This window comes from Rana temporaria, chromosome 3 (assembly GCF_905171775.1).
Source record: "Rana temporaria chromosome 3, aRanTem1.1, whole genome shotgun sequence".
Taxonomy (NCBI): domain Eukaryota; kingdom Metazoa; phylum Chordata; class Amphibia; order Anura; family Ranidae; genus Rana; species Rana temporaria.
In genome coordinates, this window is record NC_053491.1 from 447,641,371 (window position 1) to 447,653,343 (window position 11,973).

General features: G+C 44.7%; 1 protein-coding gene across 1 annotated transcript in view; it reads left to right on the forward strand.

Annotated features, from left to right (window-relative positions):
* The window catches only part of LOC120933388, a 36,887-nt gene extending 27,029 nt beyond the window's left edge, over positions 1 to 9,858 (forward strand). Inside the window, exons 7-10 of the mRNA XM_040346588.1 lie at positions 158 to 311; positions 2,662 to 2,765; positions 6,136 to 6,301; positions 8,136 to 9,858. Coding sequence (XP_040202522.1) covers positions 158 to 311; positions 2,662 to 2,765; positions 6,136 to 6,301; positions 8,136 to 9,159 — 1,448 coding nt within the window. The 3' untranslated portion in view covers positions 9,160 to 9,858. The remainder of the gene's footprint in view (positions 1 to 157; positions 312 to 2,661; positions 2,766 to 6,135; positions 6,302 to 8,135) is intronic.
* The last annotated feature ends 2,115 nt before the right edge of the window (positions 9,859 to 11,973 follow it).

Sequence of the window (11,973 nt, forward strand, 5' to 3'; positions counted from 1 at the left end):
TAAAATCAGCCTAGATTATGGCAGATGTATGGGCGATATATGAAATAACCAAACAAATTTTATAACTTGAAAGCGTTATGTGCTTTTATGGTTCAGGTATTCAGAAATGTGCTGTTATGTGTATTGGTCCACTATATTGACTACTTTGGATTCTTAGGTGCAGGCACCCCAACAAAGACTACCAATAACTCCAAAAAGCAGTTCACCCCCAGAATGTCTTATGGTAATAAGATGGGATTGACGTCTGCTGACCCCATGACCCCAAGCACTGCTGAGCTTTACAGGGTTCTGAGACTGGCTCCCCCCAACAGGTAATAAGATTAATAATATATTGTATGTATTGTATCATATATTGGAACCAGTCATTTACCCACAGGCATGTTAAGGCTGTAGGATTGTGTTCTGCATTGTCACAACACCTCAGAAAAAGATATGTCCAGCAACATGGTAGTGAGATTTTCTTCTATCCGAAGGATGACAGATGTCCCTATTTTCCGGAGACTGTCCTTTTCAAAGAGTTTGTCCCTCTGAATCAGGCATTCTTGACATTTGTACCCAGGATCCCACAGTAGACAATTCACAGGGCAAGAATTGCCCTCTTGGCAATCGCCCATCCATATTCCAAAATGACCATGCAAGCACAAGCCGCTCCATTTTGGAATCATTTTGGATGGATTATTGTGCAGGGTGAGTGCTGAGGGGACACTTTCTCTGGCATTGTTTACCGTGGGCTGCCAAGGACTGTTAAGCTAGTGCCTGCGAAGGCCATGGAGAAAGCCCTAAGATGCCTAGATGAATTGTATATAAAAAGACCATCAGAAAGAGAATGACTAGACCTGAAGCTTTTCATGTTGGCCTTGAGCCATCTCTAAGCCAAAGGACAAGGTACAATCTTTGCAGCAGCTACACGTATTATTCGATAGAGATATAGATAGATAATCTATCTTATTGCAACTTTTTAATTGATTATTGCATGTGTACTTAATTTAATGGTATATAGCAGTGATGGCGAACCTTAGAACTACATTTCCCATGATGCTCATGCACTCTGCAGTGTAGATGAGCATCGTGGGAAATGTAGTTCCAAAACATCTGGGGTGCCAAGGTTCGCCATCACTGGTATGTAGTAACACCAATTAGTATTTAGAGCACTGTATGGTAGTGGAAATAAGTTACACTTATTACCCTGCACTCTGTGCCTTCCTTTGCTGATCCCCCTGCTGAGCAGAGCGGGCGGATGACTGGTCCATGTCTGCTCAGTTGCTGAAGAGCAGACACTGACAGAACTCGCTTTGCTCTATGGGCAGCTGGCTGTAAACAAACTGTTTACACCCAACGGCCCTACGATCCGCCTAGATGCAGGGGGATGGATTCCCTTCATAATTTTTTGTAGTGGCCTGGGTTGAGTTGTATTGGAGGTAGGCTGGTGTAAATGGACAAAAGCCAGCTTTTACCCCCTGGTCCATGGACCATCCGATCTGCCTGAAAAACTTGGCCTGATCGGATAGCCCGTGTGAAAGGGGCCTCTTAACCTAATATTTAACATGAAAGCAAACGCATGTATTGCCCAAGCAAGCGAAAGGACAAGTTCACTTTTTAATGTGTCCCCCCCCCCCAGCCAGCAACACCTACTCGCCTTTCCTGCCTTCCCTCGGCTCAGTTTAGCCATCGGAAGTAACAAGTAATCCCCCTTGCTCTCATGTGACAGTGCTAGTAATTGTCCTAGACAGGGCTCAAGTCCTGCGGGAACGCGTGGGAACGGAGTCCCTGCACTTTTTTCACAGCAGGAACGCAGTTCCCTTTGCAGGTCTAGAGCAGCCGAGCCGCCTGAGCCAATCCTTTACTAAGCGGCGATGCCCAGCTAGAGTCACTGTCAGGGGCAGGCGAACCTTGGTAATCCTTTGTTACTGGCCGCTTCCTGTATATGGATTTATCGGGCAGTGTGCGGGTATTCCGTCACTTCCTCGATCCCGCAATATCTCCTGGGAGCTTTTGTCATTGTTCCCAAGAGACATTGCGGAGGTCTGCCGCAAGTTATCGCGGGATTTAGAAAGAACTTGCTTAAAGGCAGACCTCCACAATGTCTTCTGGGAACAATGACAAAAGCTCCCAGGAGACATTGCGGCATCGAGGAAGTGACGGAATACCCGCACACTGCCCGATGAATCCATATACAGGAAGCGGCCAGTAACATAAAGGATTACTAAGGTACAGTGGATTGGAAAAAAAACATGCGGTTTAGTAATTATGCATATGAGAGTATTTTTTTTTTTTTTTTGGTGGGGGAGTGGATCTTGGGTGGGAGTTCCCACACTTTTTTTTCCCCAGGACTTGACCCCTGGTCCTAGAGCTGAGTCGTGAGCCCTGTGTATGCTCTGACTCCGAGCTTACACAGGGTTTAATTTTCTCTGCTACTGTAGCCAAAGGAAAGGTGAGCATGTACTGCTTTGTTGTCCATGGTCAAAGCACATGTTCACTCCAGCAAGTGTTTAATCCAGACGTCACTGGTTTTCACCAAAAGTATCTGTGCTGGGATCAGCAACACAATGACTACCTCTGCATGCAAAGATGTCAGATGGGGACAATGACGGCTTTGCAGTTTTCATACCACAGTACTCATGTGAAGGATTATGACAAATATAATTGCTGTCTGCTGTCCAGGTCGACGATGTCCCATAACAATCATAGCTGTAGCCACCAGAGCGTGGAGTCGGAGGAGGGCAGCAGTGATGGATGGAGTGACAGTCTGTCACCGAGGAGTGCCTGTAAGTGAACATTTCATTATACTCAACATTGCCTTTGGTGATGACCTAGATCAGTGTTTCTCAAATCCAGTCCTCAGGCCCCCCCAACAAGTCAGGTTTTCAAGATTTCCCTCAGATGAAAAGGCTGTGGTGATTACTAAGGCAGTGAAACTGATCAAATCACCTGTGCAAAATAATGGAAATCCTGAAAACCTGACCTGTTGGGGGGGGGGGGGGGGAGCTGAGGACTGGAATTGAGAAACACTGACCTAGATGATTCTTATTTAATATGGACTAGTGAGTTTTTCTTCCCCCACCTCCCCCAAACGGACCTTTAAAGTGTATCTAAATCTAAAAACAAAATGTAAAATATGGCAGTTTCAGGCCTTTGATGCGTAAGCTTTGTTTTTAGCTTGGTATATTTCACCTGGTAACCCTGTGAATAACTCACTTCTGTCCTACACTGACAAGCTCACTCACTCCAGTATTTTTTATATAAGGAGTGAGCAGTGTTGTCACCCCAGGCTGGCCCTGTTATTTACCTACCTACACCACCCACAAAAGTGCTGAAATTTGTCAGTTGAATGAAATGGAGTGGCGATTTTATACATAAAGACCAATATACCAGGATTGATTTTAAAGACACAAATCCATAAAAGCACCCCATCGTTTCTGCACTTTAGCATTGTTACCTTGGAAATGTTTTGGGCCAGGTCATATTCACAAAGTTGGGAGCTGCGGTGGCTCAACGCGATTGGCACTGCACTGACAAGCCATTCACCTCTGCAGCTAGGGGTTCGAATTCCGGTCTCGGCTACATGTGAATTGAGTTTGGTCTCAGCCTGGCTCCCAGTGGGTGTGCTATGCGAGGTAAGCCTGCGCTTAGTACGCCCACCCCCCTCCCACAAAAACCACCACACTTACACGCACTCGAAATTGGGTTAACATGCACGCACTTTGACCACGCGATCTCTAAAAAAAGAGGCGAAGGACTAACGGGGCTGGTTGAGCGGGCTAGATCCTCTCACTCCCTTATAGGGAGTCCCTCTGCCCTGTTGGTCTTCAAAGCGGAGCAGGTAGGGCGGCTGTGAGGGAGGACCCCCTCACACACCCGCCATTGCCACCTGGGGCATGGAGAAAGGTGGCAGATTGCCTCTGGGGGAGGCCTGCCCACTCCCAACTCCTGCAGTCCGGCTCCTCTCTCGAGTACACGCACAAAATACACTTTAAAAAAAAAAATGTTCTAACATATTCACAAAGTTATCAATAGGTTCACAGTTTGTAACGTTGCACCCATATTTAGGGTGTAACATGGTATTATGCAGCATCTCCTCCCTTTGACAGTGGGTGGGGATCCTCTCATTTGTCACATCTTTTAATATTTGAGCGGCTGTGTGGGACTCCACCTCCACAGCCATATTATTCATTTACAGGAATCTGTGAATGAAGAAACTACAAGTCCCATCTGCCACCACGACAGATGGCTTGTAGTTTCGGTGAACTGCGTGGGTGTTAATATGTGCCCTTGTCGTAAATTTCACACTTCCTCCAGCTTCCAAGCACATACAGAAGTATGGGTAATAAAGCTGGAGAGGGTGTGCAGGAGCCTGACATTGCACCCACGATCCACTGATCATGGATGCAATGCTTTGCAGGCTCCTGAGAAAAAAATCATTTTTTTCTTGCCAAAACATTTATTATATATATATATATATATATATATATATATATATATATATATATATATATATATATATATATATATATATATATATATATATATATATATATATATATATATATATATATATATATATATATATATATATATATATATATATATATATAATTTTTTTTTAAAGGCGAACTTGGCCCTTAAAGTGAACCAGTGTCCAAATCCCATATGAGTGTATTTAAATATCCTGTAGAAGTAGTAAAAGCACTTTAAAACAAGCCCCCCTTAAACTATATTATCTATAAGCATTGGGGAGAAATTCAGTTTTCAAAATGCACAAGGCACTGGGGGAGATTTATTAAAACGAGAGTGGGAAAATCTGGTGCAGCTGTGCATGGTAGCCAATCATTGTCTAAATTCAGCTTTCTCAATTTAAACTTTTTATCAAAACAAACTGGAAGCTGATTGCTTTCTATGCAGAGCTGCATCAGATTTTGCGCACACCCCACTCTTAAGCTGGGTTCACACTATTGCGAATTGGATGCGGTCTTCCCCACATCCAATTCGCATTTCAGGGGATTGTGATCGGCTCGCAATGGAGTCGGTTCACACATCTCCAGGACAGCTGCGGAGCCAATTGCACAGGAGTCCTGAGCGTCTTCTGGTCTAGTTTCAAGTCTGAATTCGGCCAAAAATTAGGATCGAAATCAGACCTGAAACGTGAACGGAAATGCATCGGACCCCTGCTGTGAGTCTCTCCGCATGGCAGGGTGAATCCAGCCTTAAGTCTGTGTGTGTGTGGTGTGTGTGTGTGTGTTTTTTTTTTTTCTATAGAAGCAGAATAGTGTCAGCCTTCTAATCTAATTATGTACAATTATTCACCGTGCAAAGAGCTTAACATTACAACATCAATCCTTATAGTGACTCAAAAATAAAGTCCCATAGTGCTGAATTTCATAAAGTGCTTGTGCTCTTAAAGGGTCACTAAAGGAAAACATTTTTTTTGCTGAAATGACTGTTTATTGGGTATAGAGACATAAAAGTTAACTGATTCCTTTTAAAATGATTACAAATTGAATTTAATCTATCATATAATGTGCCTCTAGTTTCACTTTCGGTTTTAAAGGTACATACATGAAGTTCCGGGTGAGAGGTGAGTCGGGAAGACTCGCAGAACAAAAACAAACAAATCCAGGGCAGTGTTTTGTTTTTAAAATGAATCTGATTGGTTCTGAGGAGTTTTAGACACACAGTAATGACAGCTTAGACCACCGTGAAAATCTCCCAGTACGATGTTTATAAGGAAACAGGCAACCAGGAAGTGTGGAGATCACAGCAGAATTACAGCTACTTCAAAGCAAAAACGAACAATGAGGACATGAAACCAGTACTGCAGTAAGGTAAAGGAAGCTATTTAGCTAAAAAATGTTTTTCCTTTAGTGACCCTTTAAGATTCAAAGGACGGGTACTTCACTTGTGCTCAGTCCAAGTGCCCCACATAGATGTACACTCAGTCTGGATATTGACCACCTATCTCTAGTGTGGTTACTTGCACTTGTTGGGGAGGTTAAAAATTGCATTGCAAAAAATGACTGTAGGAGAATGAAAGTTTGACTTTGGTTACTAATATAAGGCAATCCAGTCAGCGATTTAAAGACGGATAAAGCCACTGCTGTAATAAGTTGCAATTTTCTTTTCCATTTTTAATTTTTTCAGCTCCAGAGTTGCATCTCCCTCATTCTGTTGCACCCTTCAAGGAAAGCATGACTCCATATCTTTGTCACAGACCCACACCAGTGAGTGTGCCCGGAAGCCATGTTGACCCGCGGACCCCCAGCTCTGCAGAGCTGTTCAGGGTACTTCGTCTAACTCCTACTGAAAGGTATAAAAGTCAGGACCCCCTACATCTGACAACCAACACTTTGTGAAAAGGCAACTGATGAAACAGGCTTGTTGTAGATTATTGAACCACACTAATCTGTGTTCTGTGGCAGATGTATGCACTGGCATTTCTCGAGGCCAACAATATGAATGGTGATTCCTACACTTTCTTGTGGTCGAGCTGCCTGCAGCAGGCTTGAATGGGAAGGGTGGTGCAGTCCCCTGACTGCCGGTTATGTGACCAGATGTCAAGATTTTTTATTTTTTTTTTGGTTCATAGGAGCTCTGTAGGGAAGGATAAGATCTACCTATTTTTTAGCCACAATCCACAAGATCAAATGCCTAGGCATTTGGACACTTTTACTGCGGCATTGTTTTCTGCAACACTTGTAATCTATTTAGGTTTATTCACTTTTGCGGGTAGGAAGTTTTTGCATTTGATGACTGATCTGCTTTTAAGGGCACAATGGGATTTTTTTCTCTTCAGATCTGCTTGAGGCTTGGTATACACCAAATATGAACGTGGCTGACGGCAGGGGTCTGGTGCATCCCCGTTCTCTGTTTTCAGAGACAAATCAGGCCAACATTTTTGCCTGAAACTGAGCAACAGACGCACAGGACCTCTGTGCAATCCAGTCCGCAGCAAATGGAGATGTGTGACCCAGCTCTATTGAGAGTCGGTCACAATTTCCTGTCGTGTGAGAAATGGATGCGGAGAAATTTTAATAAGTGTGAAACCAGTCTCACTGAGAAGTGGCAAACTAAGCGCTAAAATCCAGATTGTGTATTTGGCAACTGAGGGCACAGAAAGGGTTTATCCATTTTATGAAATATTACTGGCTTAGATCAGGGGTCCCCAAACTCTTCAGCATGAGGGCCACATCCTATATTTTTACAAATATTTACGGATTGGAAAATGTGTGCATATTGAGCATATGCCACTGACCCTAGCTGCAGGCCAGATGTGGCCTGTAGTTGGGAGACCCCTGGATTATATGGATGCATTTGATCTTCTATTGAGTGAGTTCAGTGCTGCTCTACGAAATGTGGGGCAAATGCTAGTTTGCCTTTAGCAGTGATGGTGAACCTTGGCGCCCCAGATGTTTTGGAACTCCATTTCCCATGATGCTCAACTACACTGCAGAGTGCATGAGCGTCATGGGGAAACTTACCGTATATATACTCAAGTATAAGCCGAGTTTCAGCACTTTTTTTTGTGCTGAAAATGCTCCCCTCGGCTTATATTTGAGTCACCTTTTTGCACCTGATCTTCTGGACTTTGGGGACCCGGTGCCGGCCGTAGGTCCCCTGAACCCCAAACTTGGTACACATGTAGCCCCACACTTCCTTTACAAGTGTGCACAGTTTTTTGTTCGGGAGACCTACGGCTGGGGAGCACTGTGTGTGTGTGTGTGTGTGTGTGTGTGGGCTTATACTCCAGTCAATACGTTTTCCCATTTTTTTTTTTTTTGTGGTAAAATTAGGTGCCTCGGCTTGTATTCGGGTCGGCTTATACTCGAGTATATACGGTAGTTTCAAAACATCTGGGGTGCCAAGTTTCCCATGATGCCCATGCACTCTGCAGTATAGTTGAGCATCATGGGAAATGTAGTTCCAAAACATCGGGGCTGCCAAGGTTCACCATCACTGGCCTATAGCAACAAAGTCAGTCCCTTTTCATTAACTAAGAAAATTAAACATGTACGCTAGTTGCACATGCTATACAAAACTCCAGGGGATCAGTTAAAGGTAGATCAGTTGCTCTGTGGCTTTTGTTGCTTCTATTACCAAGTTGTTAATATGATGTGTGTGGGTTTTTTTTTTTTCTTTTGCAGTGCACATTCGGGGAGGAAGAGTCGTGGAGATACGCTGTGGAAGTCCGTTGTACACCACTCTCACCGCAGAGCCAGCCTCTCCAAGGTGAATGAAGCTCCATGTTATCACGAGACTGTAAAGTATAGCGAGAGTGAGCCAAGGTGTCCTTACGAGTTGACTGGAGATGGTTATGAGACAGACTCTCTGCATTCTGATGACATGGGACGTACCATGGATCAGGGAGATACTCCAACCAGTGACACACATTCCCTACCCAGAGACGAATCTGAGTTCTTCAATAATGATTCTTTATATAGAGTGACGCCTCTTCAGGAGACCTCCCACCTCCACCTAGGAGGGCACATACCCCACTTTGGGGACCCTGACTATTACAGCCAACTGGCCCATTTCCAAAGCAAAGGTGTGTGGCCGTGCCAAGAGTTGGGTGAACAGAGATCCAGCAATGGGATCAATTCTAATGGTATCCAAAAGGGTAATACCAAGGAGAGCCTTCAACCCAAAGATGGGTATAGAAGTCGGTCACGTGACACTCTGCACCCTCAAGACGCCTGTAGAAGTAGATCTGCAGAGAGTAGGCATTCCAGCACGGAGTGCAGAAGCAGATCAAGGGAGAGAACTCGCTCTAGAGAGCGATGTCGAACACGGTCAAAGGAAGATATTCAGCGTCGACACAGCCTCTGCCACATTTCAAGGCCAGTAATTCATTTTGAGGATGAGTGTCAAAACAGGGTCCATCATAGCAGCACAAAGAGGAGGCAGTCGCTGGAATCTCTCCAACACAAACATGGCCAGTCTAGAGCGGTCCCGTACATTACAGGAACCCGTAACAGCCGATCAGTACACCGGAGGTCATCTCAGCACCATAGGGACTCTTTGTATACCTCTGGCCCTGGACGTTCCCCTTTGCACTTGCGCCAATCTTGCCCCTCTGCCCGTAACTCAGACCCTTGGACTTGTGAACAAGTTGTTGCTTCCAACCTTTGTGCTGACCTGCTGACTCAGTTCTTGGACTGCTCTTTTTAAGTGACCTCTTCCAGGCACGAAAAGGACGTATTAAGGTTTTTTTTTTTTTTTTTGGATAGCATGTGGTAGGGTTAGAGAGACCGTCATGTTTTTATTATGGCGTAGCCACTGAGGAGTGATCCTCTCTAGGTCTGGTGACATCCATTTACTAAGACCAGAACAAGAGGTGTGGGGTAAACCAATGTGGGCACTTTGCCCAGTGCCAACTGTCTAAGATACAATGACCACCCTTTTGGAGTGATTCCCTTACTTCCTTTTGTGTCTCCAGGACAGGAAGTGATAGTTTATCACCTCAAAGGGACATGGACAGAAATAAGTTGACAAGTGTTTTTAACCCATTTTTTTTTTTTTATTAAAGTTTTCGCTATACATGTACTTTAATGAGCTGAATTAACTTATTTTAAACCAGTTGGAATAAAAAGTAATACAATTTTTCCATAGGTTTTTCTATGTTTGTGTAATATTTACTTAATTCACTGACCCCCTACCCTGAAAACAATGCACTTGCTTGCTGTGGTGTGAGGAATTTTTGTCTCACAAGTTTCTGTAATTTTTGGCAGAGTGTGTAAAACTGAACTGTTTGAAAAAGGATTGATATGTTATATTTAAATAAGAGCACTTTTGGCTTTAACACTATTGATTGTTGGAGCACACATTTTATGTAAATTATGTGTATGAATAAAGCTATTTTTTTGCTAATGGTTTGGTTGACTTACTAGCTGAGGTTGCTGTAATATACATTGGAACTCTGAAGGTGCTTAGATCCGACAACAATACAGGCGGTCCCCCTAGTTACAAACATCCAACTTGCAAACAGAGGGAGACAACAGGAAGTGAGAGGAAATCTATACCTAGGAAGGGAAATTCACTCCTGTAAGAGTTGTGTAGTGCCCTGGGGTTTAGCCGGGGAGCTCCTCGCCAAATTCCTTGTAAGAGGTAGCTACCATAGTTAAATTGTTAGGGATCCATTGATTTCTCACCAAGTTTGGCCTTTCTCTTCTACCACTAGGTGGCTGGGCACTTGGTGGTACTAGATATGAGAAGGAAAACTTGAGGTCAGGTTATGGGTATCTCGGGCAATGGGCAGGAGTCTTTGAATCCGTGGCCTGCTGGGAGAGTCTATATATTTGGGTGGAGTCGGGTAATTTTGTGTTCTGTGCGACCAGGACTGCCGTCTGGGTGGACATGTGTTGTCTGCCCTAGGCTGGAGATTGGGCCTATCCTGGGGGCATCTGGCTGCCAGGCTGTGTGAAGGCCTATCCAGAAATAGGAGGGCAGGGTTGGGACTGCGGCTTGCAGTCCAACCAAAAGTGAAGATTCTGCCGGCCGGAGAACATGTCGTGGTCAGAGGTAGAAGGGAAGCTGTTGCCACTAAGGGACCAATCACCTTTACCAGGGACCACAGTCAGTAACTGAAGCAAGTACCGGAGCAGTGTTCTCACCAAACTGGCACGGTGGAGAATCTGGAAACTTCAGGCGGTGATCGAGCCAGGGACCCAACCAGTGGAGGTGATGCTTTCAGAGCAGCCTTGTGTGTCAAGCTAGGGGAATGGTCAGCAGGGGTGAAGCTTTAAGGCAGGGGTGTCCAAACTTTTTTCAAAGAGGGCCAGATTTGATGAAGTGAACATGCGTGAGGGCCGACTATTTTGCCTGACATTCTTTGAACCATTAAAATTTGGTCTAAGTGTGTTCGTCTGAGCAATAATACACGGCCCAACAAGAATTCTCCTGCCTTTGTGGCTGTGTGTGGTGAAGAGATGAGCCGGGCGTGTTATTTGGATATACTGTATATATTTTATTTGTGGCCCCAACGAATCCCAGAGCGCTGCTTAGGACGAGCTTGGGCGTGTTATTTGGATATACCGTTTTTATCGGTGTATAACACGCACAGGCTTACCATTGCCATGAATGCAACCTCACCATTGCCATGAATGCAGCCTTACAATTGCCATGAATGCAGCCTTGCCAATGCAACCTTACCATTGCAACCTCACCATTACAACAAATGCAGCCTCACATGTGCCATAAATGCATCCTTACCATTGCCATCAGTGCAGTCTGAACGATGCCCATCTGCAGCCTCGGAGGGCAGAGGGAGGGGGCGGGACGAGTGCCGACAGATTACAAACAGGAGAATGTCTTGTTTACCCTGTGGCCTATTTTATACAAAGTCCTGCCTCCTATGATAGACAGAACAGTCGTCCAATGGCATCCCAGGAGACGGGACTTCCAATAGAGACGTTGCTGAGTAAACAGGAGATTCTCTTCATGTAATCCAGTGTTTCTCAATTCCAGTCCTCAGGCCCCCCCAACAGGTCAGGTTTTCCATTATTTTGCACAGGTGATTTGATCAGTTTCACTGCCTTAGTAATCACCACAGCCTTTTCATCTGAGGGAAATCCTGAAAACCTGACCTGTTGGGGGGGGGGGGGGCCTGAGGACTGGAATTGAGAAACACTGATGTAATCTGACGGCGCTCGTTCTGCCCCCTCCCTGTCCCCTCCAAGGCAGCGCCAATAAATACAGTATATATCTTTTGTGGCCCTGGGGGCCACAAACTATATATATATATATATATATATATATATATATATATATATATATATATATATATATATAATCTCTATATATCTATATATATATATATATCCAAATCCCCAGGGGGGCCATATTAAATCAACAGGGGGGGGCCACATTTGGCCCCCGGACCTGACTTTGGACATGCCTGCTTTAAGGTATCTGAAGTGTCAAGCTAGGGACCCAACAGGGAAGCCTGAGTGATGCTTGAGGGTCCAGTGAGAGACAAGGGGCTCC